We start from the raw sequence: 27,961 nt of genomic DNA on the forward strand, positions 1-27,961 counted from the left end.
AGACCACAGACATTGCATAAAGGAGGGAAAAAACCCACAAATAATCAGTAAAAAGAAATAAGAATATAAAACTACAGTATATAAACTGATCTTTTGAGACAAAAAGTTACTAAACCAGAAGCTGAAGACCCAGATGCTCCAATCTGGGGAAGCCATTTTACTCTGCATCACTAGCAAAATCTGCATGTAAAGCCATTACTGCTACTCCAGTATTCTGCACCAGAAGAGAATCAGAATAGCAGCTCTCCCTGAGCAAGGAAAAGAGAGAGCATTGGCAGGATGCCTCTATGCCATTCCAATTCTTGGCTATGTTTTCAGCCCCCTGTGGTTCTTGTGACCTAGTGTAAAGTAGAACAGCAGCTCGAACACAGCAAGACGAGCCTGCAGAGAGCAGCAGTGTGATCAGGAGAGTAGAGAGTGAGCTTTAACACCCCTCTGCACACCATACTCTGTGCAGTTTAGTTATAGTCGTGATCTGGCAAAATGTGGGTGCTGAGATAAAATGGTGATGAGCACGGTAAAAGAAACCTATACAAAGTAGAACAGAAATTGAATAGACTATTTTTAAATTCAGAACTTCAGAGTCTACCCTACTTAACCTAGCCTGCTCTACTGTAGAACTTGCTTACACTGGCTTCTGGTTTAAGTGCACCTAATTCAACAAAATTAGGTGCATGCTCAATGCAAAATAGTTTTCTTTACATATTGGACCTCCTGCCACCAATACTCATCAGGCATGCTGGCAGTGTAACTCTAACCTAGATATACAGTTAAACTGTGTCTTCATTTCAAATGCTTTTAGGATGATGAGCCATCTCGCACAAAACAAGCAATTAATAATGGACACAGGGATACCCTACGATCTTCACTTCTTTATTTTATGGGATTTATTTATTTTTCATTGTATTAAAACCAAAGCAACAAAAATATACTTATGTATTAAAATTATATATTTACCACATACTAACAAAGAAATTGCTGGAATGCATAGCTACAGTTAAAGCTTCCCAGTGCTTTCATTCTAAGCCCCTATTTTCAGTCACTTGTTAAAAATCCCCTATTTTTTTTCAGGCTCTGACCAAGGGGAAAAAAATTCCCCCGCAAAATGAGTAGAGTCATTTTTGGAAACAGAGAGAGCAAAAAAACACTTTTTGTTCATTATTATTGTTCTTGTATAGACAAATACATACATGTTTAAAAAACAAAAGATAGATAATTACAAATATATAAATCTTCCTCAGTAGATGATGCTTTCACATTATGACCCAGACCTTGCAAACAGATGTGCCAGCATGAGCCCATTCAGTCATGACTCTGTATATCTGTTTGCAGAATTGGATGCTTAATCTATAAATATACAGAATATTAAAGATACAATAGCAATAATAACTTAAAGAAAAAATTACTAATAGCAAGTAAAATTTTAACTTTGCTATGCATCCGGCTCTTTCTCTGTATACCACCTACCTCTATGGGTATAGACAAAGATTTCCTTATAGCCAGCTTCATGGCTGTTATCATTTTCATCACCAACTGTTATGGTCAAAGTGTTTGTAGCACTCATAGATGGATTCCCACTATCTGTTATAATTATAGGCAGGTGGAACACCTTCTGCTTTTCTCTGTCAAAGGACCTTAGTGCTGTAATGGTTGCTGTGTTATTTCTGTTGTCAGTAAGAGAAAAATCCAAAGAATTCTGATAATCAGGTGGCAGCAAAAATGTAAACGGTGGCCCATTTTCATCACTGTCTGGATCCACAGCATGCAGCAGCTTTGATGTATAGTTCATATACACCAACTGAGGTCCCACCACATTTTCCCAAACAATGGGCATATATGATGCCTCAAACCTTGGCTCATTGTCATTAATATCTAGCAAGTTAATCAGGACTGTAACACTTCCAGTTTGGGCAGGAATCCCTTGATCTGAAGCCTGTATGATTAAATTGTATTGCTGAATGACTTCACGATCCAGGGTACTTGCAACAGTCACATGACCATCTGGGTCAACTGCAAACTGTCTGATAGGATCTGAATCTGATTTAATAAAATAGATAATGTCCCCGTTCAAACCAGAATCCTCATCGGTCGCTCTCACTGTGGTGACTGTAGTTCCCACAGGTATGTTCTCAAAGAAAGGGTTAGTTTGGATAAACTGGGAATTGAAAACTGGGCTGTGGTCATTACAATCTTCAACTTCAATCAAGCAGGTTGCAACACTGGAAAAATCAAGATCTTCCACTTTAATCGTAAGGTTAAACCACCTTTCATGAGGTTTCTCATAATCCAGTTTCTTTTTCAATCTGATAGTTGCATGTTGAACTTCTTTGTTACTTTCAATGTAAAACTTCTGATCTGGATCTCCCCCAATAATGCTGAATGTTAAGTGAGCATTTTCCCCAGTGTCTGCATCTGTAGCTGACACTTTCAGAACTTCTGAGTTGACTGCACTATTTTCAGGAATCGCTGCCTGCCAGACCTCCTTAACGAATTCAGGTATATGATCATTGACATCTGCAATCCAGACAGTGGCAGTACCAGTTCCTGTCAACCCTCCCCCATCTCTTGCCTCAACAGTAAGGAAATATTTATCCGTCTTCTCTCTATCCAGCATTCCCGCTGCTACACGTATTGTGCCACTATTGGGGGTGATATTAAATAAGTCTGTAGCAAACCCAGTTTTTACATTGTCAATTATACTATATGTCAAAATTGCATTAACACCTACATTCAGGTCATCTAAATCCACAGCTGTCATTTCCATAACCGAAGTGTCTGCAGGAGAATTTTCGAAGACACTCCCATTGCAGTCATCGGGCATGCAGGTAAATATGGGGGAATTGTCATTTATGTCCCACACATTAATGATTACATCAGCAAATCCAGTAAGTCCTTCTCCTCCCTCATCAGTAGCCAACACAACAAATCTCCAAAGTGCTCGCTCTTCCCGATCAAGCATCTTCTGTGAGTAAATGCTGCCTGTGTTCTCATCAATTGTGAAGACATCAGTTGCACCATGTCCATGCAGAGAATATCTCAAATCGCCTTCATCCATGCTGCTATCAGGATCATTTGCTACAACCTACAAAGGTTTTGCAAACACATACATCATGTTAGTGACCGAATATGCAATTCCTGAATTATATCCTATCTGCTACTACATCCTATCACAGATGGATAGTTATAGACACTTCACACTATAGCAGTATAATTATCTATGTTTTCTTTCTTATTTTTATAGTAATAATTGAACTACAGAATATAAAAAAGCTAGTAGATTACAAAGTTAATTATTTGGCATAAGCAATAGTTCTTAGGGTTACAAAAGATCATCCATGCTTGTTCAATATTAGTGCCACAATCATTTTCTTCACACACACACACAAAAAAAACCCTGCATGCTTCTCTCTCCACTGATGAAATACATTTTCTTCGCAAAACTGGATTTCACTGACATATTACAACAATATTGGACTATTCTTCTATTGAAATATGACTAACATCTAGAACTCCATATAGTACCTGAAGTATAAAGATGGGTAATCCATCCAGTTCTTCAATCACACTTCCATAGTATTCATTGATAGAGAAAACTGGAGCCTCATCATTTTTATTCACAACATTGATTATGATAATTGCATAATCTTCCCATTTACCATCAGAGGCCAACAAGTGAAGTTCATACATTTTCGCTTCTTCATAATCCAGGGGCTGAGCAATAAAGATGGCTCCTGTTTCTGGTTCAACGTCAAGTACTCCACCAGTGTTTCCAGCTGTGATCTGGTACCTTAATTTAGCATTTGCTCCTGCCAGTACCCAAAGAATATTAAATAAGATACGTATCATTTGAGGGTATTGAAATATACATTTACTTTGTACCTCTTCTACTGGATCATATTATTGATCATTATTAATTGTGTTCTTGTGAACTCACCAATCAGTTCTTATCCTGATTAAAATCCACCCACAATGTCCTATCTCATTTCAAAAGTTTCACGTGATTAACTATTACAAGAGAGTCAGTATATAGTACTATAGTTAGGTGGTCTTTTAAAATGCATAGCCAAGTAAAAATATTTACAAGCATTTTTCTATTTCCAGGTCACAATAAGTCTAATATCTATAATAAGTTTCCATGGAACAAAATGTCTCTTGAACTAATTTCAGTGGACTAAATTTTGCCCTCACTTAGTACCCCATGTTGGGTATAGGAAGGCCAGTAGGACTGACCAAGTGTACAACTCATGGCAACTATAGTAAATGGTAACCTGTTTATAACAATAAATTAGCATTATAAAATTACAGAAACATCTCATGAAGTAGTTCTTATTCCAAACTCAGCTTCACAGTTCATAGAGCCACAGATTTTAAGGCCAGAAGGGATGACTATGATCATTCAGGCTTACTTCCTACGTAACAGAGGCTATAGAATTTCAGACACAATAGGGCTCTTGGATTAGTCCAAATAAAGATATTTTACCTTTTCATTCTGGTTCCCCCCTTCTTGCCTCCAATTTTATTGTCACTCTACTCCCTCCCCACTTCACACCTGCAACTTCAATTACTTAACTTGGCTGAGAGGCCAGAGACAAAGGGCCAGATCCGTAGTCCTCCTAAGGCAGCTTCTCCACCACCACAAAGCAGACTTAAACTCAACACACATGGCCAGCTAAGGAGCTTTCCTTGTGTCAGGGAATCATCCAATGGCATAGGTACAGCATAGCTAGCTTTGCCCTTGCTCCCTTGCAGCCCTTAGTATAGGTGAATGTGGCCAGTGTGCCCGTGCATTTCAGAGACCTTCTACTGTCAGAATAGACCCTTGAGGCAGTAAAAACTAGTGCAACTTGGATTAGCCTCCAATTTTAGAAAGCACTTAAGCATGTCCTAAAATTCATCCTTGTTCAGGAGATCAGTTGCTCAACTTCAGGCAGTTTCTTCCATGGGATTTAGGTACATGTTTAACTGCATTTCTGAATACGGATATTTTTCTGAAATTGGGATTAAGGACAGAAACAGTGCTCAGCAGCATAATGATCAGCGATCCAGAAAGGTAGCTGCAAACCACCTTTACAGCCCTCTTCAGATTTTGACTGCCAAATGGCCAGTCCTGAAAATCTGGCCTCATATCAATACCTTTGCATCAGTCAATCAGGTAAAATCATAGTACAACTAAGTCTACTGAAATAATCTACTAGCGATAGCCGTTTTAATAGCTGTACTTATGTGTCACACAATCCCCAAAACTGATAAAAAATATACTATTCCAGCCTGTGTCGAGTCTTGCGAAACTTCTGTTCTTTCCTTTACACCAACAAACTCCTCCTCTCCTACTAACAAAGCACAGACTCTAAGAGCCATCCCATTCACCACTTGCCACACAGAAAATCATGCCCACAGCAAACAGAATCTACACTGGAGGTCAGAGGAATACCACATTTATTCTAATTTAGTAGTCAGTAGGACGGGTGGTTTCCTAACACATGGCAATACATAAAATATATACACGAAAAGGGTCTGATTATGTGACAAATTTGCTTGTCTCTACAATAATTGTTTCGAAACTCTTGACCGTTCATGATGATCGATCCCTACATTTCTTTGTCTCCAAACCATTTATAAAGTCAAATTTCATGTAAGACAACACTATTCCTCAGTGTGCCAAACAAGAGACAATAAAACAGATATACTGTCAATACAAAGAGAACACATTAATTTCATTGAGATTCAATCTGAATCATTCTAGTTAACTGGGAAAATATTTTTATCACCACCTTTCTTTTAAAAAAGGGTATGATCTATACCAAATTTGTGTATGCTGGCACAGAAGTTATTCACCAACATCCCATGTTAATGTATTACCTCACATAATAGAGTTATTTAGCTGATGCCTCACAGTCCCATTATGAAGTAATGTTCATGCCCTGTGAGTTTAGACATAAAGAAGTTTTAAAATGTAGAGACATAGACATTTTCCCTCCTAACACCACTAAATATGTCTTAGTGTGCTGAAATTAACTCATTAATATTTTAGATGCAGCTATGGGGAATTCCAGTACTTTACCTTCATCTTCATCATTAGCACTGACTGTAATAACAGTAGAACCCACATCCTGGTCTTCATCCACATTAACTTCATAGACACTCTGACTGAAGACAGGTTTGTTATCATTCACGTCGCTGATAAAAATGCGCACGTAGGCTGTGTCTAGAGACACAAGAAACAAGAGATTAAAATACTCAGCTGTGCCACTTCTGTCAGCTACAATTCCTTAAACTGTCTAGCTGCACATTAAATGAAGACGAATATGGAGACAATACAGAAACAAACCCTTAGGGTTATGGACAATTTATATACCAACATTACTCAAAAGCACTTGGATATCAAATGAATGTCACATCCAATTTGTTTAAACAGATAACGTGAATAATTGATGCCTAATATGGCAATTGTACAGTTTTAAGTCATAACTTTTTGTCCTGAAGCCACAAAAGCCCAGTTTTAACACTTTGTTTAAACACAACCAATGTGATTTCTTTTAAATCTTGAGCTTTTCTGTTCAGCATTTCATTACTGGCCCAGACTCAGTGCAGTCCAGCACGCAATGCTTTGAGAAGCCCCGCCATTACCCAGACTAGGCTTGCATCCCATGTAAAAGTAGTAGGTATGGTTTTGCTAGTTAGGAATTACTCTCTAAAATCCATCAACTCTAAGGTGATAATTTTCTTTAGTTTCAGAACTGAAAACTTGCCTGGTCATCATATTAAATATTTCTTCCAGTTCTGAGACAACTGACACACAGAGAAACAACAAAAAAAACCCTTTTACAAGTGAGCTTGGATAAAAATAAATTACAATTTAAAACTTGATTAAAGGGTTTTCTTTTACAGGAAGAGAGCTAAAATCACACTTGATACACTGGTTCATTTCTTACCAGAGTTTGGCCGCCCATATTTTCCAGGTCGAGCAGATTCAAAGCCATCTATCGACTTTACTTCCAAGAGATATGACCCCTTCTTCTCTCTGTCAAATACTGAGGTACTGTATATGGACCCTGTCTGTGAGTCTAAGCGAAAACATGTATAGTCCCCACTACGGTCATGTAACAGAAAGTAAGTGATCTGAAAGGTTAAAAAGAAGATGATTATGCCATACTTCCATTCTGTTGGATAGCTCACAAGTGAACAATTATTCAAGAAAGAACAAATGGTCTTGTAGATAAAGCAGTAGGCCAGGACTCAAGACATCTGGGTACAATTCCCAATTCTGTTACAGACTCCCTGTGTAATCATGAGCAAATCACTTAACTTCCTTGTGCCCATAAGTAAAATGGAGATAATCATACTTATTTTCTCCTGTCCTTTATCTGTCTTGTCTATCTAGATTGGAAGTTCTTTGGCACAGGCATTGTCTCTTACTACAGATTTGTAAAGTGCTTTGTACAATGAGCCCCAACCTCAGCTGGAGCCTCTAGATGCTACTGTAACACACACAAAAATAAAGAAATAAAAACAAGCAAAAGCATAAGCAAATTCGAATTTTAAGAACATATTCAAAATTATGGGCCAAATTCTGATATGCATTATACGCATGGGTGGGTTTGACTGACTGGTGGGTACCCAAGCGCAACATTTGTCTGTAAGGACAAGCCAAGATTTTCAAAAGTGACAACGGATTTTTGGATACGTTATTTCTTGGATGCTCAATTTGAGACACTAAAGACGTGGCTGATTTTCTCAACGCTTTCTGAAAATCAGGCCCCTTTCAAGCATCTCACACTGAGTACGTGGTTCGGACAGAGGCATCCTTTAGGGGAGGATCTATTAATGGAGATTCTCTGTGTCCTAGTAAAGAGGAGAGAAGGGAAGATGATAAAATACAGGTAGGATTTGATGAGAAACTGTCACATGAAAAAGAGTCCCATTCAATTACATCATGTAATGGCAGACAGCTAAAAAGTGACAAGTTTTTTAAAGTGCTTATATAGAAATGCTAGAAGTCTAAATAATAAGATGGGTGAACTAGAGTGCCTCGTATTAAATGAGGATATTGATATAATAGGCATCACAGAAACTTGGTGGAATGAGGATAACCAATGGGACACGTAATACCAGGGTACAAAATGTATCAGAAGGACAGAATAGGTCGTGCTGCTGGGGGAGTGGTACTGTATGTGAAAGAGGGCACAGAATCAAATGAAGTAAAAATCTTAAATGAAACAAACTGTACCACAGAATCTCTGTGGATAGTAATTCCATGCTCTAATAATAAAAATATAGTAGTAGGGATATATTACCGACCACCTGACCAGGATGGTGATAGTGAAATGCTCAGGGAGATTAGAGAGGCTACAAAAGTAAAAAACTTAACAATAATGGGGATTTCAACTATCCCCATATTGGCTGGGTGCATGTCACCTCAGGATGGGATGCAGAAACAAAGTTTCTTGACACCCACCAGAGGAGGGGCAATTCTTGATTTAGTCCTAAGTGCAGCACAGGATCTGGTCCAAGAGATGAATATAGCTGGACCGCTTGGTAATAGTGACCATAATATAATTAAATTTAACACCACAGCAGCCCAACACTGTAGTATTTAATTTCAGAAAGGGGAACTACACAAAAATGAGGTGGTTAGTTAAACAGAAATTAAAAGGTACAGTGCCAAAAGTGAAATCCCTGCAAGCTGAATGGAAACTTTTTAAAGACACCGTAATAGAGGCTCAACTTAAATGTATACCCCAAATTAAAAAAAACATAGTAAGATAACAAAAAAAGTGCCACCATGGCTAAACAACAAAGTAAAAGAAGCAGTGAGAGACAAAAAGGCATCCTTTAAAAAGTAGAAAGTTAAATCCTAGTGAGGAAAATAGAAAGGAGGATAAACTCTGGCAAATGAACTGTAAATATATAATTAGGAAGGCCAAAAAAAGAATTTGAAGAACAGTTAGCCAAAGACTCAAAAAGTAACAGCAAATTTTTTTTTAAATACATCAGAAGCAGGAAGCCTGCTACACAACCAGGGGGGCCACTGGACGATCGAGATGCTAAAGGAGCACTCAAGGACGATAAGGCCATTGCGGAGAAACTAAATTAATTCTTTGCATCAGTCTTCACAGCTGAGGATGTGAGGGAAATTCCCAAATCTGAGCCATTCTTTTTAAGTGACAAATCTGAGGAACTGTCCCAGATTGAGGTGTCATTAGAAGAGGAGGTTTTGGAACAAATTGATACACTAAACAGTAGTAAGTCACCATAATAAGTTAGAACCAGACATTATTCACCCAAGAGTTCTGAAGGAACTCAAATGTGAAATTGCAGAACTACTAAGTGTAGTTTGTAACCTATCATTTAAATCAGCTTCTGTACCAAATGACTGGAGGATAGCTAATTTGGACACCAATTTTTAAAAAGGGCTCCAGAGGTGATCCTGGCAATTACAGGCCAGTAAGCCTGACTTCAGTACCAGGCAAACTGGTTGTAACTATAGTAAAGAACAAAATTGTCAGACACAAAGATGAACATAATTTGTTGGGGAAGAGTCAACATGGTTTTTGTAAAGGGAAATCATGCCTCACCGATCTACTAGAATTCTTTGAGGGGGTCAACAAGCATGTGGACAAGGGGGATCCAGTGGATATAGTATACTTAGATTTTCAGAAAGCCTTTGACAAGGTCCCTCACCAAAGGCTCTTAAGCAAAGTAAGCTGTCATGGGATAAGAGGGAAGGTCCTCTCATGGATTGGTAACTGGTTAAAAGATAGGAAACAACAGGTAGGAATAAATGGTCAGTTTTCAGAATGGAGAGAGGTAAATAGTGATGTCCCCGAAGGGTCTGTACTGGGATCAGTCCTATTCAACATATTCATAAATGATATGGAAAAAGGTGTAAACGGTGAGTGGGCAAAATTTGCAGATGATACAAAACTACTCAAGATAGTTAAGTCCCAGGCAGACTGAGAAGAACTACAAAAGGATCTCACAAAACTGGGTCACTGGGCAACAAAATGGAAGATGAAATTCAATGTTGATAAATGCAAAGTAATGCACATTGGAAAACATAATCCCATAAAGTACATATAAAATGATGGGGTCTAAATTAGCTGTTACTACTCAAGAAAAGGATCTTGGAGTCATTGTGAAATTTTTCTCTGAAAACATCCACTCAATGTGCAGCAGCAGTCAAAAAAGTGAACAGAATGTTGGGAATCATTACGGAAGGGATAGATAAAAAGACAGAAAATATCATATTGCCTCTATATAAATCCATGGTACACCCACATCTTGAATGCTGCGTATGGATGTGGTTGCCCCATCTTGAAAAAGATATATCAGAATTGGACAAGGTTCAGAAAAGGGCAACAAAAATTATTAGGAGTATGGAACGGCTTCCAAATGAGGTGTGATTAATAAGACTGGGACTTTCCAGCTTGGAAAAGAGACAACTAAGGGGGGATATGATAGCGGTCTATAAAATCATGACTAGTGTGGAGAAAGTAAATAAGGAAGTGTTATTTACTCCTTTCCATAACACAAGAACTAGGGGTCACCAAATGAAATTAATAGGCAGCAGATTTAAAACAAACAAAAGGAAGTTTTTTTTAACATAATGCACAGTCAACCTGTGGAACTCCTTGCCAGAGGATATTGTGAAGGCCAAGACTATAACAGGATTCAAAAAAGAACTAGATAAATTCATTGAGGATAGGTCCATCAATGGCTATTAGCCAGGAGCGCAGGGATGATGTCCCTAGCCTCTGTTTGCCAGAAGCTGGGAATGGGCAATAGGGGATGGATCACTTGATGATTACCTGTTCTGTTCATTCCCTCTGGAGCACCTACCATTGGCCTCTGTCAGAAGACAGGATACTGGGCTTGATGGACCTTTGGTCTGACCCAGTATGGTGATTCTTATGTAGAAATCGAGGAGGCCCAAAATTATTAGGGACTTTTGAAAATCTTTGCCATCACCAGCTTTCTTAATACCTAATAGGAAGGCAAATGCTGTTCTGAGAGTAGTGGTATAATCTAGGACTCTTCAACTCTTTGCTTACCTCGCCATTCTGACCCAGGTCTAGATCAGTGGCAGAAACTTGAAGAACAAATGTCCCAATATCAGCTCCCTCTATTACTGAGGCTTCATATATTGACGAAGTAAAGAAAGGGACATTGTCATTGACATCTAAAATATTCAAAAAGAAGAGTTAATTATTTATAATTAAATGTATGTGAGACTCATACAACTTTTAATAAGTCTTTTGGCTAATGTACTATAGTGTGACTGTTACCATGTTACATACCTGTTACATTGACATGGACAGTAGTGAATGCTGCCAGAGGCACTGCAGCGACATTCTGGGCCCGAACCTTCAGCACAAAGCTCTTTGTTGTTTCATAATCTAATGGCTCAGCTACTAGGATTGAAGCAGAACCATCCTCTCTGTTCGGAGTCAGATAGAAACGAAGTGGCATGTTGGTCTCTGGAACAAGTCCATCTTCTAAATTATAGGTCACACGAGGGTCACCCAGGGGAGAAGTTGCTTTAATTGTCTGTGCAGTTGAAAATGTTCAAATAATCAGTTTTGTAGGGACAGAATTTTTTTAATACAAGTTATTTATGTGCAGCCTCCTCCCCATATTCTTCAAAACTCTGTAAAAATCTAATCTTGTTCAATATATCTCTGTATTATCAGTCAGGTCAATTTCAATCAAAGATTACCACTCACCACATATTATGCTATACATATAGGGTGACCAGATAGCAAGTGTAAAAAATCAGGGCAGGAGTGAGGGGTAATAAGTGCCTGTATAAGACAAAGCCCTATACAATGGAAACATCTCATCACTTTTCATATATAACATATTTTACAATTATTTGACGAAGTTGTGTTAGTTTCTGGTTCTGTTCAACCAAACAGAATGAGACTGTCAATGTAAGAATATATATTGACAATCCTATTAATAAAATCACAAAATTAAAAAAAAAGAGCAATTAAGAAAGTCATGATGAGACAGAATCTCATATTTAAATAAACATTTAAATAGGAGTTTTTATTTACTAATACTAAGATAAGTTCTGTTCTCACATCTGTCCAAATCTATGGAAGTCAAGTGGAGGTTGCATAGATATAAATAAAAGAAAAAGGAGTACATGTGGCACCTTAGAGACTAACAAATTTATTAATAAGTACTCCTTTTCTTTTTGCAAATACAGATTAACACGGCTGCTACTCTGAAACCTGTCATAGATATAAATGAGAGCAAGGACTGGTCCATTATTTTAAACATTCTCAGAAATGAAAGTGACAGCAGATCAGTAGACATTTCACTCTTTAGGATTATAAAAACTATTAACAATTTTTAACCAAAGATGCATTTCCTGGTATTGCACAATCTATAAAAACAACTTACCACAATGGATGTATCTCGTGTGGTATTCTCTGGAATGACAACTTCATAACTGTCTCTTTCCCACAGTGGGGGCTGATTTTTTGCACTGGTAATTGTTACAGCTAGCTCAACCTTACTGCTCCTGTTTCCTCCATCTGTGGCAATAATCTCTTGAGTTGTAAATGATCTCTGAGTGAAAAAAATACGTTATTTCGTTACTAAGTTTTCTGATCAGAGTTTGAGTTTGTTTCGGGTGACCAGATAGCAACTATGAAAAAACGGGATGGGGTGGGGGCTAATAGGCGCCTATATAAGAAAAAGTCCCCAAAAATGGGACTGTCCCTATAAAAACGGGACATCTGTTCACCCTAAGTTTGTTAATTATTTCCCCTTCAAAAATGTAAGCCTTAGAAATCTTAGTACGACAGTATAAGACTCATTGAACAATGAGCCTTTTTAAAAAATTGTTTCTTTGCAGAAAACACCATACAAGTACACGGTATCCACACAGTACCTGTATAGTTAATGCACTGTAGCATGTGTGTACATGCACAAAACCGTACATACTGAGTATATACTTTTATACACACACACACACACACACACACACGTTTCTGTGTATGTAAATATTTGCAAAGCTATTATCAACATCCTTTCACATCTACAACCCACCAGACATCACGCTGAGGCATAATGGACCAGTTTGGTTCCCCATTTCTTTCATCGTCCACTGATGCACAGTAAGAGTCCTCTTTTGACATAACCACAGCAGCAATAGCTCTATGCTTATCAGAACTCATTCATTTAAGAGAAAGGCCATATCCTCTGCTGTTGTAAATCAATGTAGCTATGCTGATTTACATCCTGTGAGGACCTGGTCCTCTGGAGTCTTCATCAAACCACTACTTTCCCCCTTCTTTGAGTTCTGCTGTGACTATAATCTATACACCTGAACTACTTAACCCGGAAAGTAAAAATTCATTTCTAGCCCTTATAACTATTTTAGTCACTTTCAAGAAAGACTAAAGATGTCAGACTATTATAACAATTTACATTTTAAAAAATAAAACAAACAATTTGAGGCAGAAGTCCTACTGATAGTTACTACTGAGTAGGACATAATTGTCATCTTGCTAGGCATATTAGCACAGAACTATGTGAATTGAATAGATAGTCAAAACATCTAAGGAAAAACTATGGCTTCTCTAACACAGGTATGCTTTGCAACACAGGAGCCCTTCCCCATTGGCTGCAGATATTGGGGAGTGCATTTGCCCAGCTGTCAGCAATAATGGCTCCAGAAGGGGCATCTCTAAGTGAGGTGATGTTAGAACCAAGATACTGAACTGCCCATATGCCACCAGATCAGCAATACCACTCAGGTGCTGCACCGTCTCCCCACTGCCCAGAGCATTACTGCCTCAGAAGAGGGATAATTTGGCCCACAGACTGCATAGAAAGAAAGAAAGAAAGAAAGAAAGAAAGAAAGAAAGAAAGAAAGAAAGAAAGAAAGAAAGAAAGGATACGACTGTTCGTACAATCGTTGGGTAGTATTATATCTTGACAGTCCTGTCAAGAAAGTAGAGTCAAATGGCAGCAATGACTTAATTAATCTAATAATCCCCCACTGTACATTAGAAAAAGATCAACCATGTAATTCCAAGTTGTGCTGTACAATTTGATACATTCAAAACACAATTCATTTCTTCCCCAAAAAGAAGTTTAAACATTATCAAGAAAAGGTTCTCCTTTAATGTGCATTTCACAGTGGTGTAAACTCAGCTCCCACTCAGCTATGGGACCCAGATGCAAGGAGGTAGGAAAGTTCTGCTGCTTGCCCCAGCTAATTGCTTGGCATGTTTCATAAGCATGTGTCCTAAAAAAATCTCTGGCGTTCCTGTGAGGCACACCTAGCCCATGCAGCTCTACTATTGAGACCTGTGGGGCACTCGGAAACAATAAGAAAATAAAAATAAATGAAATGTACCAGCATCCAAACTCTGTGTGTCAGTCTCACAACAGTTAAATTTAAAAGAAATAGCCAATATTTTCAAAGTTGGGCATCTAAACCCTCTTCTTTTTTTTTTTTTTTTACTTTGACAGGAGTTAGGGCTTTTTATTTAGGTGCTTAAACATGGGTTAAAGTACCAAATTTTAGGCATCCAGGTTTGAAAATTTTGTTCACAGTGCTTTCATCTTCCAGATGGAATATCCATGAGAGACAACTGAGTATATACCGCAGAGTGTATAAGGCACATTACAGTAGGGAGTTCACAATAGCAACAAAAGAAGTTCAGACCCCTTGCATGAGTGAGCAAAGAAGAGGAAAGGCACAGGCGCCTCTCCCACAAATTTGTAGCTCTGTATAGAACGCAGGTACAATTTTATTCTTACTGTTCTCTAAATTGGGAGGGTCAGGGTGGAGGTGTGGACATAGCCTTGACCCTGTCCATTCCCTCCAGGCTGCAGAGCTAGCCAGGCTCACAGGGAAGTGCGCACTGTACCTGAGGTATGGGTTGGTTGACATACACCCATCCTGTACTAGGATTCACTTGGAAATATGCTGGTTCTTCATTTGCTATGGAGAACGTTATCGCAGCATTTGAACCATAATCATCATCATGGGCTGCAACACGAAGAAAACTAGTCCCAATTTTTGTGTCTTCTCTCAGGAAATCTGGCAGAAGGAAAACAGATTTGAAACTAACCCTTAACTCAGTGGAGCAATATGAGCAGTTCTTTAAGAAGCATTAAAAAGTACTAAAGGAAAAACAAATGAGAGTTACACTTTATCCACTTTGTAGCTATACCATAGGAATCAAATTGGGTGTTCTGAAGAGCTGCTATCGATTGTGGGGAAATCAAATTATCAAATTTGATAATGGGGAGAAACAACAATTAAGTACATGGAATTGTTAACTAATTGTTTATCATGCGACTAGTTAAGAGAACACCAAATCAAAACATGGGAAGTATTGATGGTTGCTATTCATGAGATTAGACTTAGGGGAACAATTAGTAAACTACTTAACTGTCGTTTCTCTCAGTTATCAACTTTGATAATTTGGTTTGTTTTCTTTTAAAAATTTTAAAAATACATGGCACTGAGAACCCCCCTCCTTCCCCACAAAAGGAAGAGCTGGGATCACATTTTAACTTGTGCTACCAAAGATGTCTGGAACTCTATTCTTCTGAGAAACTCAGTCGATTTTCTTTAAAACCTTCCTACACTTTTTTTTTTATTGTGATTGAATACATATTATGTATGAATGAATGATACTGTACATATATTTAAATGGTATCATAATTGGCTGTATGAAACCAGAAAAAAAATTATGGACTAAATTTTCAAAGTGGCCTCCTAAATTTGCAAATAAAAACTGCATTTGAATTGTCAATCAGGCAGAAAGACAATTAACTCAAAAGGGTGTGAAACCCTGTGAGCACAAAAGGATCTGCCAAATTTAAAATCCGTGAAAATCCTGAGTTAAGTCTGAAACCTATTGTGTCTTTATTTTCCAGCATAAACAGGACTCCAGTCTTTCAGGAAAGTACCACATAATTCCTATTAATCTTAATGAGAGTTATTTTTTCTAGTTGGCGAGAAAAGACCCCAATAATATAGTACTGTGGGTAAAATCAAACACTGTTTGAAAAACCTGCAACACTTAGCAAAGTGGTGGATCAGAGATATGGTTTCAGACATACCTCTAAATGTCTTTGCTTTGTGAATTTAATTCAGTATTTAATATCTAATAATTATACAATGCTTAAATCTGATAGACTGAAGCATTATCTTATAATTATGGCTTTAGATTATTTTTAAAATATGCATTATTTATTCACTAGACCACAACATTATGATCTATTGATTCAATACACTAAAACATAAGCAATATTTGGAGATCTTCTCCAAAGGTTCATAGAATTTTCTTTATGGCACTGACAATTATGCATGCAAATTACATAGATTTTTGACTCTATATTTTGTAAATTTTCATGCCAATCTGTAGTATGTATCTTATGCTAAAATGGATATGCATTTTTTTAAAAAGTTATTGAAAATGCTCCTGCACATATACAGTAGCCAGTTTTCAAACTGACAATATCTTTAATCACTAATTAGCTGCAAAATGTCTTTTTCCCAAAAAATTGTTAATTTTTTTTAACAACATCATGAACAAATTAATGAACAAATTAATAAGAACCATGAACAAAATGAACAACAACAACAAAAATTAAAAACCCTAAGGAAACTTAAATGGATGAAACTCAAATGGCAAAAATGAAGCATGCTACCAAAACCAAAACATGTTAACTGGAAAACAACATCAAGTAATAGTAAGGTCTGACCTTGCAATGTGATATGCACATTATTAACTTTACAGACCTGAGTAGTCTATAGACGCTTGGACTACACAGCTGAGTAGAGTTACTGATACATGTATGCGTTTGCAGGATTTTGCCACATGACAATACTCAGGAAGGACTCTGGGTCAAGATTGTGTCTGATGCCACCACGTGCACTGTATAATGTTAAACGCACCAGTCTGACTGTAGTTGCACAGTAATTTTGCCAATAATACACAAGAGTAGGTGTAGGAAGGGTGAGGGAAACCAAAACAAAAATCTTAGACATCAGGTAAGCTCACGCTCAGGGTACTGAAACTCTATCCAATGACTCTCAATTACATTCATAGCGGGTGTTTTCAAATCTAGGATCATTGTCATTTTGGTCCAGGATGACAACATTCATCTGACAGATTCCAATGAGAGGTTCTGCAGCCTGGTCTGTTGCTGTCACAGTAATAGGATATTCCCTTTGGTTTTCTCGATCAAATCTCTGAAGAGTTGTCAGGACCCCTGAAAACAGATTAAAGAGTTTTAATACTATGTATTTCACTAAAGACTTTTTTTTTTCTTTGAAGCCATTTGGAACTCTTTTTTGTTTTTGACTGTCAAGTGGAAGAAAAGAACATTTTGAGCTACAACCTAATGGGCTAAAAATTCATCAGTGAATTGGTGTAAATTGCATGATGAATTACACACCCCAATCCTGCAAAGTCTTAAGAACTTCAGTAGCACGACTCATTTACCTAAGTTTGCACACCTAAGCCTTCGTGAGATCGGGGCCTTAATTTAGAAAAATACATGTAACCACCAAGACAATTCTGAATGGGAGGAACTTATATTAATAGGTTGTGCAAAAGGAATCCAATATTTAAGTCATTGCAGAATCTGTCACGTTTTGTATGTTTTGCACCACTGGAATCCCAACCTGGATTTACATGCTGGAAAATGTGAATTTGCTAAGTATGTTTTCTGCTACAAAATACTGAAAATTGGGGGGGGGGAGGTGGTGTTTCTAGAAGTTCTTTGTTCTTTGAAAGAGACTTTTGAAACTGTCCTTTGGATATGTCATTCATATTTTATAAATTGATTTTCACATAATGCACATTAAAAAAAATTAAAATCTATTTACTAATTAAAAATAAACATATCACACTGAAGAAGTACTTCTATACTTCAAAGGTAACATAAATTCCAGTTAAGTTCAGAAGAGTTATCGAATTAAAAGCAGAGAAAGATTTGTTCACACTATATTTATATTTTATTTCAATATAACGAACGGCTTGAGTCTCATGTTACTCAAACCAGTATCACACTGGTGTAACTGACTTCAGCAGAGTTACTCTTGATTTACACAAGTGTAAATAAGATCAGACTGTAGGCCAAAAGGTTCTGTGATTTGTTTTACCTGTATCAGGATGAATACTGAATGCTGGTAAGGCACCATCTCTACGCATCATGCCATATTTCACTCTACCATTGGCTCCTTCATCAGCATCAGTTGCCTCAACCTGCAGTACAAATGTTCCCGAAGGCTGGTTCTCCAACACAGAAGCATGTTTCCGATAATATTGACACTAGGGAAAATACTCAAACATTTCACATGCCGTTTTACTTAAGTTAACATAAATAAACTATTCAGACGTTCTGAGATACGTACATTTATTGTTCCTGAATATATCTTGAATAATCTATAACTTCACTTTTTACTTTGTGATTTTTAAGCTGTATGGAGATGCTTAGTGGTCCTATTTCTTGCAAGCAAGCAAAATATTTAGACAAAGTTGTTGCTGTCACATATGCTTCTAATTTTAAGTGTCTTTTTCTCTGATAATTAATGCCTTATATAGAATGTGCACCCTGCTGCAATTTAAATGCAATGCAGCGTCAATTTTTTTTTTAAAAAAAAGCTTTCAATACAAGATTGCTTTGCCAAGAATAGGTGAAGACTAACTGCACCTGATCCTTAATGAGTAGCTCACAATGCAAAATATGCAATGGTGTCCCCCCATATATCTGGGTGCAGTACCAGGCTCATAATGTTTTAGCAAAGAAAACTTTAAAGTTAATCAGCATTGCTGAAAAAGCAATGTCAATTTATACTGCAGTCTCTCATAGGAACAAAACGTCTACATTAAATTCTTTATATTCAGTATTTAATAGAGATATTAAAGGATGTAACAATAGATATAACACATGAATACTGTAATAAAATAAAATAAAAACGTAAATACTCAATTAAAAATACAGTTTAACATAAAATCTTTTCAATCTCTGTCCTTCAACATAAATCTGGACTCAAATTCCCCAATCAATTAAGGAAGAAGTCTGCATACATTACAGAAGCATATTTGATTATTATAGCAAGTCTACTGTATATAAAGATATTATCTATCTGAGCTGGGGATACGGCTTGTGGCATATAAACAACTATTAATTTGACATACATGACAATTTTTGTTTAGTAAAAGGTTAGGAGTTGTGCCTACACAACTCCTCACATATGACATACTGAACCCACTAAACCTTATCCTTTGAAATTATAACACACATGACCTAATGTATTTACCTTCTGAAATATAGGTTTGTTATTGTTGACATCATCAATTCCCACGATGACCAGTGCTGTACTAGTGAGAGAGTGAGGCCCACCAGAGGCATTATCATCAGTAGCTGTGACATTAAGGATGTACTCTGTCCCCTGAAGCTTAGGAAGTGGGCCCAAGCGAAGTCGGATTAATCCTGGAAGATCAGTAACAATAGATTTAGTTTGTCTTTCTTGTTTTTCACCAATTGATAATTATTATTCCCCCACCACTAGCACTAACCACCACTTATGAATGATTTACACAAAAAGTAACTAAAGGTCTGATTTTAAATCAATTTAGTTAAACAGGTGTAACTACATGTACACACATTCTTAATCTAATTTAATATCATTCATGCGAGTGGCTTGATCCAAACCCATTGATATCAACAGAAAGTCTCGCATTGACTTAAATGGATTTGGACCACCAGGGGTGGAAGTAGGGGTGAGGTTATACTGATTTACCTAAATCCATTTCTAAATTGTAATTTTAAACTTTAAACTGTAATTGCAAGTCTCCTAACTCTGGCTACAGGGATAGTGACGTTTTTTTCCCCTAGAGTGAAATTATTTCTGCCAGTGAAACCCAGAAGTCTGAGCCAGCTTCCAAATTCAAACCCCCCACTTAATAACAGAATAACCTAGAGCTGTGTCTAAGGCTGGCTGCAAATACCCACAGGCTAGGTCTGTCTTAGTTTTGCAATCAGGTAACAGTACTGTACCTTAGGGCAAATCCTAAACCCACTTCCAGCCCAGGTAACTAGGCCAGGCACTGGGTAGATATGAAGTGGGAAGAAGAATCCTGACCCCAAAAGGCCACAGAGAATCTGTGGAGCCACTCCATGGAGGCTACTCCAGTAGAATATCTGGAATAGCCTCTGTAGGCCTTTATGCACCCCTCACAAACAAGGCAGGGAGAACCAGAGGAGCTGCCCCCCATATTCTGACACACAGATACCCTATTATACAGTGAGATTTCTGGGGCTGCACTGTACTCTGTGGAGGCTAAGGCAGGATTTGTCCATATGGGGATAATACAACTTATTACTATACATGTAATACTATGTATGCTAATTTCTATATCATAATACTGTTTATTTTCATATGGATTTATTTCAATGAATGTAGTTATTGTGTATTTACTGCATTCTCACGTTAAACACCACCAAAATGGCCGGCTCCTCCCTACATCCCCCCAGTGGCATCACCTGTCAGGCAGGACACAAAGGGACTGCCAGAGTAAGAGATATGAAGGGTCCATTATATAAGCACATCAGACTGCAGCCATCTGAGAAAGTACAGTGAGCAGCTGCCACTCTTTTGCACCAACATCCATCAATCATGTCTATTATTTATCTGGCATGATAGAAATTGTCACAGGATCAGTGTCACTCACTTTGCTTGCAAATGTCTTGTCTTTGCTTCAGCATTTATTTTTGACACATAGCTCAGCTTCACCTTGGCACTTCTGTGACAAAAGGGTATGACTATTTCTTTGACATTCTCTTATATTAAATCGCTGTAGGCTAGTGCATAAATCTTTTTAATTTCATCAAACTAACCAAAACCAAAATATATTACTGAAGAAAGCTGTCGCACCTAGATTAACTTCCAGAGACAACAGAAAACTAATCTGGAAGCATTCACTACACAGTCTCACACATGTACCGACTGGGCCTGAGGTGCTAAGGGACAGATTATTAAAGGTATTTAGGCACGTAAAGATGCAGATAGTCACTGGGATTTTCAGAAACACCTGACTGAAATCAATGGGAGTCAAGTGCTTTTGAAAATCCCACTAGATGCCTCTGCATCTTTAGGCACCTACATACCTTTAAATTCTGTCCCTAAAAGCCTGCAACTCCCATCTGAAGTTGGGATGGGTTCAGTCCCCAGATTTGCAGCAGTTTCCTGCAGCATGTTAAATGGCATATATTTTTGGAACATTTCTGTTAAGTTTGAAATATGTTCAGAACTGTAACATTAATATTGCAAAAACACTATTTGCATTGAAATTAAAAACTTTCATGCTAAATGAAACCCTATGACAGTGAAATGAACAGATTTGAACAGAAGGATCTATTATAGCTTTCTTCCCTGTGCTCAGCAGCCAGAGCTCACAGTTTGCAAAGACTCAGGGTCACATTCTGACAGCAGTTAAATCAGGTTTAATTAGGGCTGTCAAACGATTAAAAATTAACTGTGATTAATTGCACTGTTAAAGAATAATAGAATACTATTTATTGAAATATTTCTGGATGTTTTCTCATTTTCAAATATATTGATTTCAATTACCACACAGAGTATAAAGTGTACAGTGCTCATTTTATATTATTATTTTTATTACAAATATTTGCATAGTAAAAATCAAAATAAATAGTATTTTTCAATTCACCTAATGCAAATAATGTAGTGCAATCTCTTTATCATGAAAGCTGAACTTACAAATGTAGAATTACGTACAAAAAACTTACTGCACTCAAAAATAAAACAATGTAAAACTTCAGAGCCTACAAGTCCACTCAGTCCTACTTCTTGTTCAGCCAAATCGCTCAGACAAACAAGTTTGTTTACATTTGCAGGAGATAATGCTGCCTGCTTCTTGCTTACAATGTCATCTGAAAGTGAGAACAGGCATTCGAACGGCACTGTTGTAGCCAGCGTCGCAAGATATTTACGTGCCAGATGTGCTAAAGATTCATATGTCCCTTCATGCTTCAACCACCATTCCAGAGGACATGCATCCATGCCAATGAAGGGTTTATGCACATTGGTTTCTACATGCAATTTTGGTTACTTGACAGAGCCACTAATTCAGGACAGGATAGTCTGTGGCACTTGGAATCACCACCTGTGGAGCATCTGCTCTGGGAAGGCAATCTCGTATTAGACAATGCTTAGACGTGGGGCATGCAGCAGAAGCTTCAAGATAAAGAATGAAAGCCCTAGGAGGCACTACAACCCCCTCAGTACATGCAGGGAGACAACAGCAAAGGAAAGCAGGCAGCCAAGGTACCACACCCATAGCAAGACGCATTTGTTGTGGGAGACAGCCTGAGCAGGTAAAGGAGAAGTGCCATGTACTAGGAGAGCATTGCAAGGAATGGGGCGAGATGAACCATTTTAGCAAGGCATGCAGGAGCACAGGAAGTCTCAGAAGGATTCAGTCAGATTTGTACAAGAGGGAAATGGCACACCAGACAGTGGTGATGACACCATGACTCTCTTCTTGAGTCTGAGAGCATATTAGGTTCAGGAAAGCAACAAGGGACAATAGCAACTTCCGCGCATGCATCGGTCGTAAAAGGGAAATGCCATGTGCGGGGCTTCCTACAGTGTGATTCCTCAGGGTGAACTGGACTCGAACACACCCCTTACAAAGAGCAAATACAATTTAATAATGTACAGTAAGAGCATAACGCAGCCTGTAGGAAAATGTGACTTAGGAACTACCCCAAAATATAAGAGATGGTACCCACTGACGTTTGTGGTGATGGCATGTAAGCACATACAAGGGAATACAGCCATGGATCTGATAAGCCATGGATCTGATCAGGGTACAGCATCAGAATTTTACAGCTGCAGCGCAAGAAGCAAAAGGAGTCTCATGGACAACAGAGACCATTTCAGAAGCATATGGGGATGTTTTCAAAGGTGACAAGTGCCTCAAAGGAAAGCTGCAACTGGAAGTAGGCCCCAGAGTGGAATCTGTGCTTACCACAAAGGAAAATTCCAGTGGCACTATGTAATCCAGTATACAAGGAGCTCAAAAGTTGGCAGAGCAGGGGTATATCAGCTTCTGTAGAGGCCAATATAGCCTGGGTAAGCAGCATGGGGTGATAAAGAAGCCAAGAGGCAAACTGTACATCAGCATAGACCCAAAGCCACTGAACCAGGCAAGTAAAGATGTCACTATCCATTGCCAACAATTGATGACATCTTGATAGAACTCTCCAAAGCCAGAATCTTTACAATCTGTAATCTTTGTAGATTTGGCACATAAGCTTGGATAAACAGTCAAGAATGATGATAATCTTTGCAACCCAACTTGGTTGGTACAGATGGCTGTGCATGCCAATGCACATAAGCTTATCACCAGAGATGTTCCAGAGAAATTTCACCTAAGTGCTGAACGCATTGCCTGGGATGAAAATAATTGCAGAACAGATCTTCATTGTAGGCAAAGGGAGCAATGATACAGAAACTGAATGAGACCATGACAGAAAACTACAAGCTTTTCTTCAGTGATGTAGAGACAAGAACATAAGACTCAACCCAGAAAAAAATGTGACTCAAACAGTGTGAGATGACATACACTGGACATCTGCTCACAGCAGAGGGACTAAAAGCAGAATCCAACAAGATCAAGGCAATCAGAGCTATGCCAGCTCCAGTGGATGTGAAACGGATATGGCACTTTATTGGAATGACAAATTTTCTGTCCAAGTTCTATCCATACCTGGCTGCAGAAGAAGAACCCATACATCAGCTCACAATGCAGAATGTTGACTAACGCTCAGAGGTACCCAGTAGTAAACATTTGACGTGCTGAAACAAATGATAACAGATGCCCCTGTCCTGAAGTACCACCAGCCAGAAGAAACATTGACACTCCAGTGTAATACCTCTGAGAAAGAACTGGGTATAGTTTTTTGCAGGAGCAGTCAACAGAGCCCTGTCAGAGACTGAACAGGGGCATGTCCAATGAGAAAAAGAACTTCTGGCTATTGTATTTGGAGTCCAGCAATTCCATTAGTACATCTATGGCAACTCAATAATAGTGCAATCAGACCACACTCCCCTAGAGACAATCATAGCAAAGCCTCTTCTTAGTGCTCCAGAGAGATTGCAGCACATGTTGATTCAACTTCAGCACTACCAGACAGAGATCAGATACTGTTCAGAATGACTACTTAGCGGACATCGAGGCATATATACACAGCGTCAGTGAGTTGGGAGACGGGAATTAGGACACTAACCATTAACATGCTGCACTATCTCCCCAGTTTCAACAGCAAAGCTGATAGAAATCAAAGAGGCTACAGAAAAGGACATCCAACCACAGGCAGTCAAGACTGCGATACTAACAGGGAGGCCAGAAGACAAAAGCCAAGTACCAGTCGGAGCAGAACAACATTTTCAGATTGAAGATGAGATGAGTGTGCAGGGTGGAATTATATTTCAAGGGCAGAGAGCTGTTGTCCCTTCCTCATTATGTAATGATGTCATACAAAAAATACACACCTCACACCTGGGCACTGACAGCTGTCTTAAGCAGGCCCAAGAGTGAGTTTACTGGCCGGGAACATATACACAGCTACACTTCTTGATAGTAGGGCATGACACCTGCCTGTCATATGAGAGCTGTCCACCCAATCATGGGGAAAGGGGGGAGCAGACTTATTCACCTTCAATGAAAAGCGATACTTGATTACTATAGACCGCTATTCAAATTTTTGGGAGGTCAATGCCTTTCCTGATACAAAAAATAAGGTGGTGATTGGCAAACTGAAGGCCCGCTTTGTGAGATATGGCATTCTGGACACTATATCCCCTGACAACAGACCCCAATTTGCCTCAGAAAAATTCAAGGAATTTGCAAGCAAATGGGAGTTGAAGCACCACACCTCCTCCCCAGCCAAGGTGGAATCAGCTATGAAAACAGCGAAGAGACTGTTACACAAGACTATGCCTTGTGATTCAGATCCTCAGCATTATGGTACACAGGAATACCCCAACACAGGGGTGCCAAAACAGTCCAGCACAGGCAATGATGGGGAGAAGGACAAAACTCCGCTACCAGTCAGGGCCGCCCAGAGGATTCAGGGGGTCTTCACCAGCTCGGGTCCTTCCACTCTGGGTCTTCGGGGCACTTCGCCGAAGACATGGAGCGGAAGAACCCCCGCCGCCAAATTGCCGCCGAAGACCCGGAGCGGAAGAAGCAGTGGTGGGTCTTCGGGGGTGGGTCCTTCACTCCAGGTATGTTCGGCGGCACTGAAGGACCTGCCGCCAAAAATTCTCCTGGGGAACCCTGAAAACTTTCCTTGGGGTTCCCTGAAAACTCTCATGGGGGCCCCTGTGGGCCCAGGGCAAGTTGCCCCACTTGCCCCCTTCTCTGGGCAGCCCTGGTACCAGTGAAAGGAGACCTGTTCCAGCCTGAAGTATAGAGATAACATTGAGAGGAGATGGCCAACAATCAGAAAAAGCAGCACTAGAGTACAAGAGGTCAGCTAAGAACCTACCAGCCCTGGAGACAGGCATTCCTGTGGGGATCCACCCATTAGAGAGACACCAGAAGGAATGGGCTAAAGGATCTGCAAGGGGTGCAGTGGGATTCACATCATATGAGGTGACTTCAGAAGAGAGACAAGTGACAGACTCAAGGAGCTCAAGCTATTTAGCTTAACAAAGAGAAGGTTAAGGGGTGACTTGATAACAGTCTATAAATACGTACACAGGGAACAAATATTTAATAATGAGCTCTTCAATCTAGCAAAGAAAGGTAAAACACAATCCAATGACCAGAAGTTGAAGATAGATAAATTCAGACTGGAAATAAGGCATACATTTTTAACAGTGAGAGTAATTACCCAGTGGAACAATTTATCACAGGTGGTTGTGGATTCTTCACCATGGACAATTTTTAAATCAAGATGGATGTTCTTCTAAAAGAAGTAGGAATTATTTTGGGGGAGTTCCATGGCCTGTGCTGTATGATCACAATTTTCCCTTCTGGCCTTAGAATCTATATATTCAAAGGAACAGGAAGCACTTATGAGCCAGCAGCCCAGAGAGAGCCTACAGAGATACAGCGGTTATCACAGAACAGAGAGACGGAAAACCACCAGAAAGGAGGAGACTTCAAAGACAGATAGTTTGCCAGACTTGGAGTCAGTGAGACAGAGATAGGTCACTCCCGGTATGGTGACATGTTGAGAAGACCTAACTATTTGGAAGACTATGAAACCATCTGAATCTGTGGTAAAGAGGAGACTTCAACTCAGATATGTGTTAGCAACCTCTGTCCGAAAGAACATGTGTGGGGTTCTGGGCACAAGCTACGTTTTTAATGTTTATATAAAATGTTTATAAAACAGGGAAGATGTATCATGATCAGTGGAAATGGAGTCAGAGGGCCCAGGTTTCCTGCAGTGACTTTTATCAAGGGAACACCAGGAAAACAGGGAATGCAAGGAGCAGGACTAGAAGCAATGCAGCCACATGGACAGAGCAGTGAACAGGGTTTAATAAAGTTCTACTTGTTCAATTTAACCTTCATTCAGCTTCATTCTTTGCTAATAAAACATGTATGCTGGCTCTCTTCAAGAGGTGAATTTCTCCTAAGGGAGCACAAGGACTACCACACTGTGTCTGGTCCCTCACTGGATGCACAAGTGGCAAGGAGACTCCTTGTGCCCTTTTCTTCTCTGGGCATAAACAAGCTCTAAGTGAATGGACAGTGTCAGTACAAGGAGGACTTAAGGCTATGTTAGCATTATAAGTACTGGATATGGTACTATTCAGTTCAATAAAATGCTGTCCTCAATAATGCAAAACCACGGACCCTGCAGTCCTTATTCAGTCCTTCATTTGGCCCATTCCAACAAGTCAACAAGATTTTTGCCTATTTCAGGACTGCACGATGAGGTCTTAACATGGTCAGTATGCATCTATACCAGCATATGCTAAATCAGACAGTATAGTGCAATATCTTTGCACATCACAGTATACAGGTTATACTTTCTGACATCATTTTGTCTTTTTGACAAGAATGTTAGCGACCAAGAAAACAGCCACTCATATATTCAATATCAGATCAAAACAGTGCACGTGGCACAAAACTCTTCATGGCAATTCAAATCCCACACCGATTTTTGGAATATAATTTTTAGGAACATAAGTCATTCATTTCCTAGATAGCATGTTTTCCAGTTCCTTGGCTGAATGCTTTGGTAACTATGGAACTGAGACACAGCATATGTTTGCTGATTGGGTAACTATTCTCTCTCTGTTGACTGATTCAAACAGACAATGCAGTGAACAAACAGCCAGGCATGTTATAAAGTTGTTAGGAAAATGATATACATTAAACCCGAGTTAAGGAAGGAAGGATGGATTGTAAAGGTAGAAGAGTTAGATTATTTTTTACCGCATACTCTTATTGGTATTGTAGCAGCTCAACAAAAGCAGGATATCCCACCAAATAATTTTTACAGTTGCTAGCTATTAGAGACTGAATTCAACGCGCTGGTGTTTGAAAATAAACTGAAAACTTTCAATATTGCAGACAGAATAGCAATGGCAAATTTATCGTTACCTTTCTGAGGGTCAATAACAAAGTTTCCCTTTTGATTCCCTGCTACAATGTCATAAGTCACACCATCACCATCAGGGTCTATAGCACTGACTGCAGCAATCAACGTATTTGGGCCTGCATCTTCAGAAACAAAACTCCTGTAGCTGTTAAAAAGAATTGTAGTGAGAAATTACAACATATGATGAAAAAGTCAAATTAAAATATATGTACAACTGAATGTATGTTTTAGAGCAGCATTTGTTGACTGTTTAAATGTAATGTAGAGGTTTATAGTTTAATGAATAATGCAATTAAGCTGATGAGATATTCTACCTTGTTAA

The 27,961-nt window shown here is 38.8% G+C and overlaps 1 protein-coding gene across 1 annotated transcript in view; it reads right to left on the reverse strand.

Moving 5' to 3' along the window:
- The window catches only part of LOC144272850 (neural-cadherin-like), a 69,610-nt gene that overhangs the window by 32,682 nt on the left and 8,967 nt on the right, over positions 1-27,961 (reverse strand). Inside the window, exons 6-17 of the mRNA XM_077831177.1 lie at positions 27,642-27,784; positions 19,307-19,479; positions 18,146-18,314; positions 17,080-17,250; positions 14,892-15,064; positions 12,409-12,576; positions 11,298-11,547; positions 11,052-11,179; positions 6,933-7,119; positions 6,062-6,205; positions 3,523-3,806; positions 1,468-3,082 (exon numbers count right to left, since the gene is read on the reverse strand). Coding sequence (XP_077687303.1) covers positions 1,468-3,082; positions 3,523-3,806; positions 6,062-6,205; positions 6,933-7,119; positions 11,052-11,179; positions 11,298-11,547; positions 12,409-12,576; positions 14,892-15,064; positions 17,080-17,250; positions 18,146-18,314; positions 19,307-19,479; positions 27,642-27,784 — 3,605 coding nt within the window. The remainder of the gene's footprint in view (positions 1-1,467; positions 3,083-3,522; positions 3,807-6,061; positions 6,206-6,932; positions 7,120-11,051; positions 11,180-11,297; positions 11,548-12,408; positions 12,577-14,891; positions 15,065-17,079; positions 17,251-18,145; positions 18,315-19,306; positions 19,480-27,641; positions 27,785-27,961) is intronic.

This window comes from Eretmochelys imbricata, chromosome 12 (assembly GCF_965152235.1).
Source record: "Eretmochelys imbricata isolate rEreImb1 chromosome 12, rEreImb1.hap1, whole genome shotgun sequence".
In the NCBI taxonomy this organism is placed as follows: domain Eukaryota; kingdom Metazoa; phylum Chordata; order Testudines; family Cheloniidae; genus Eretmochelys; species Eretmochelys imbricata.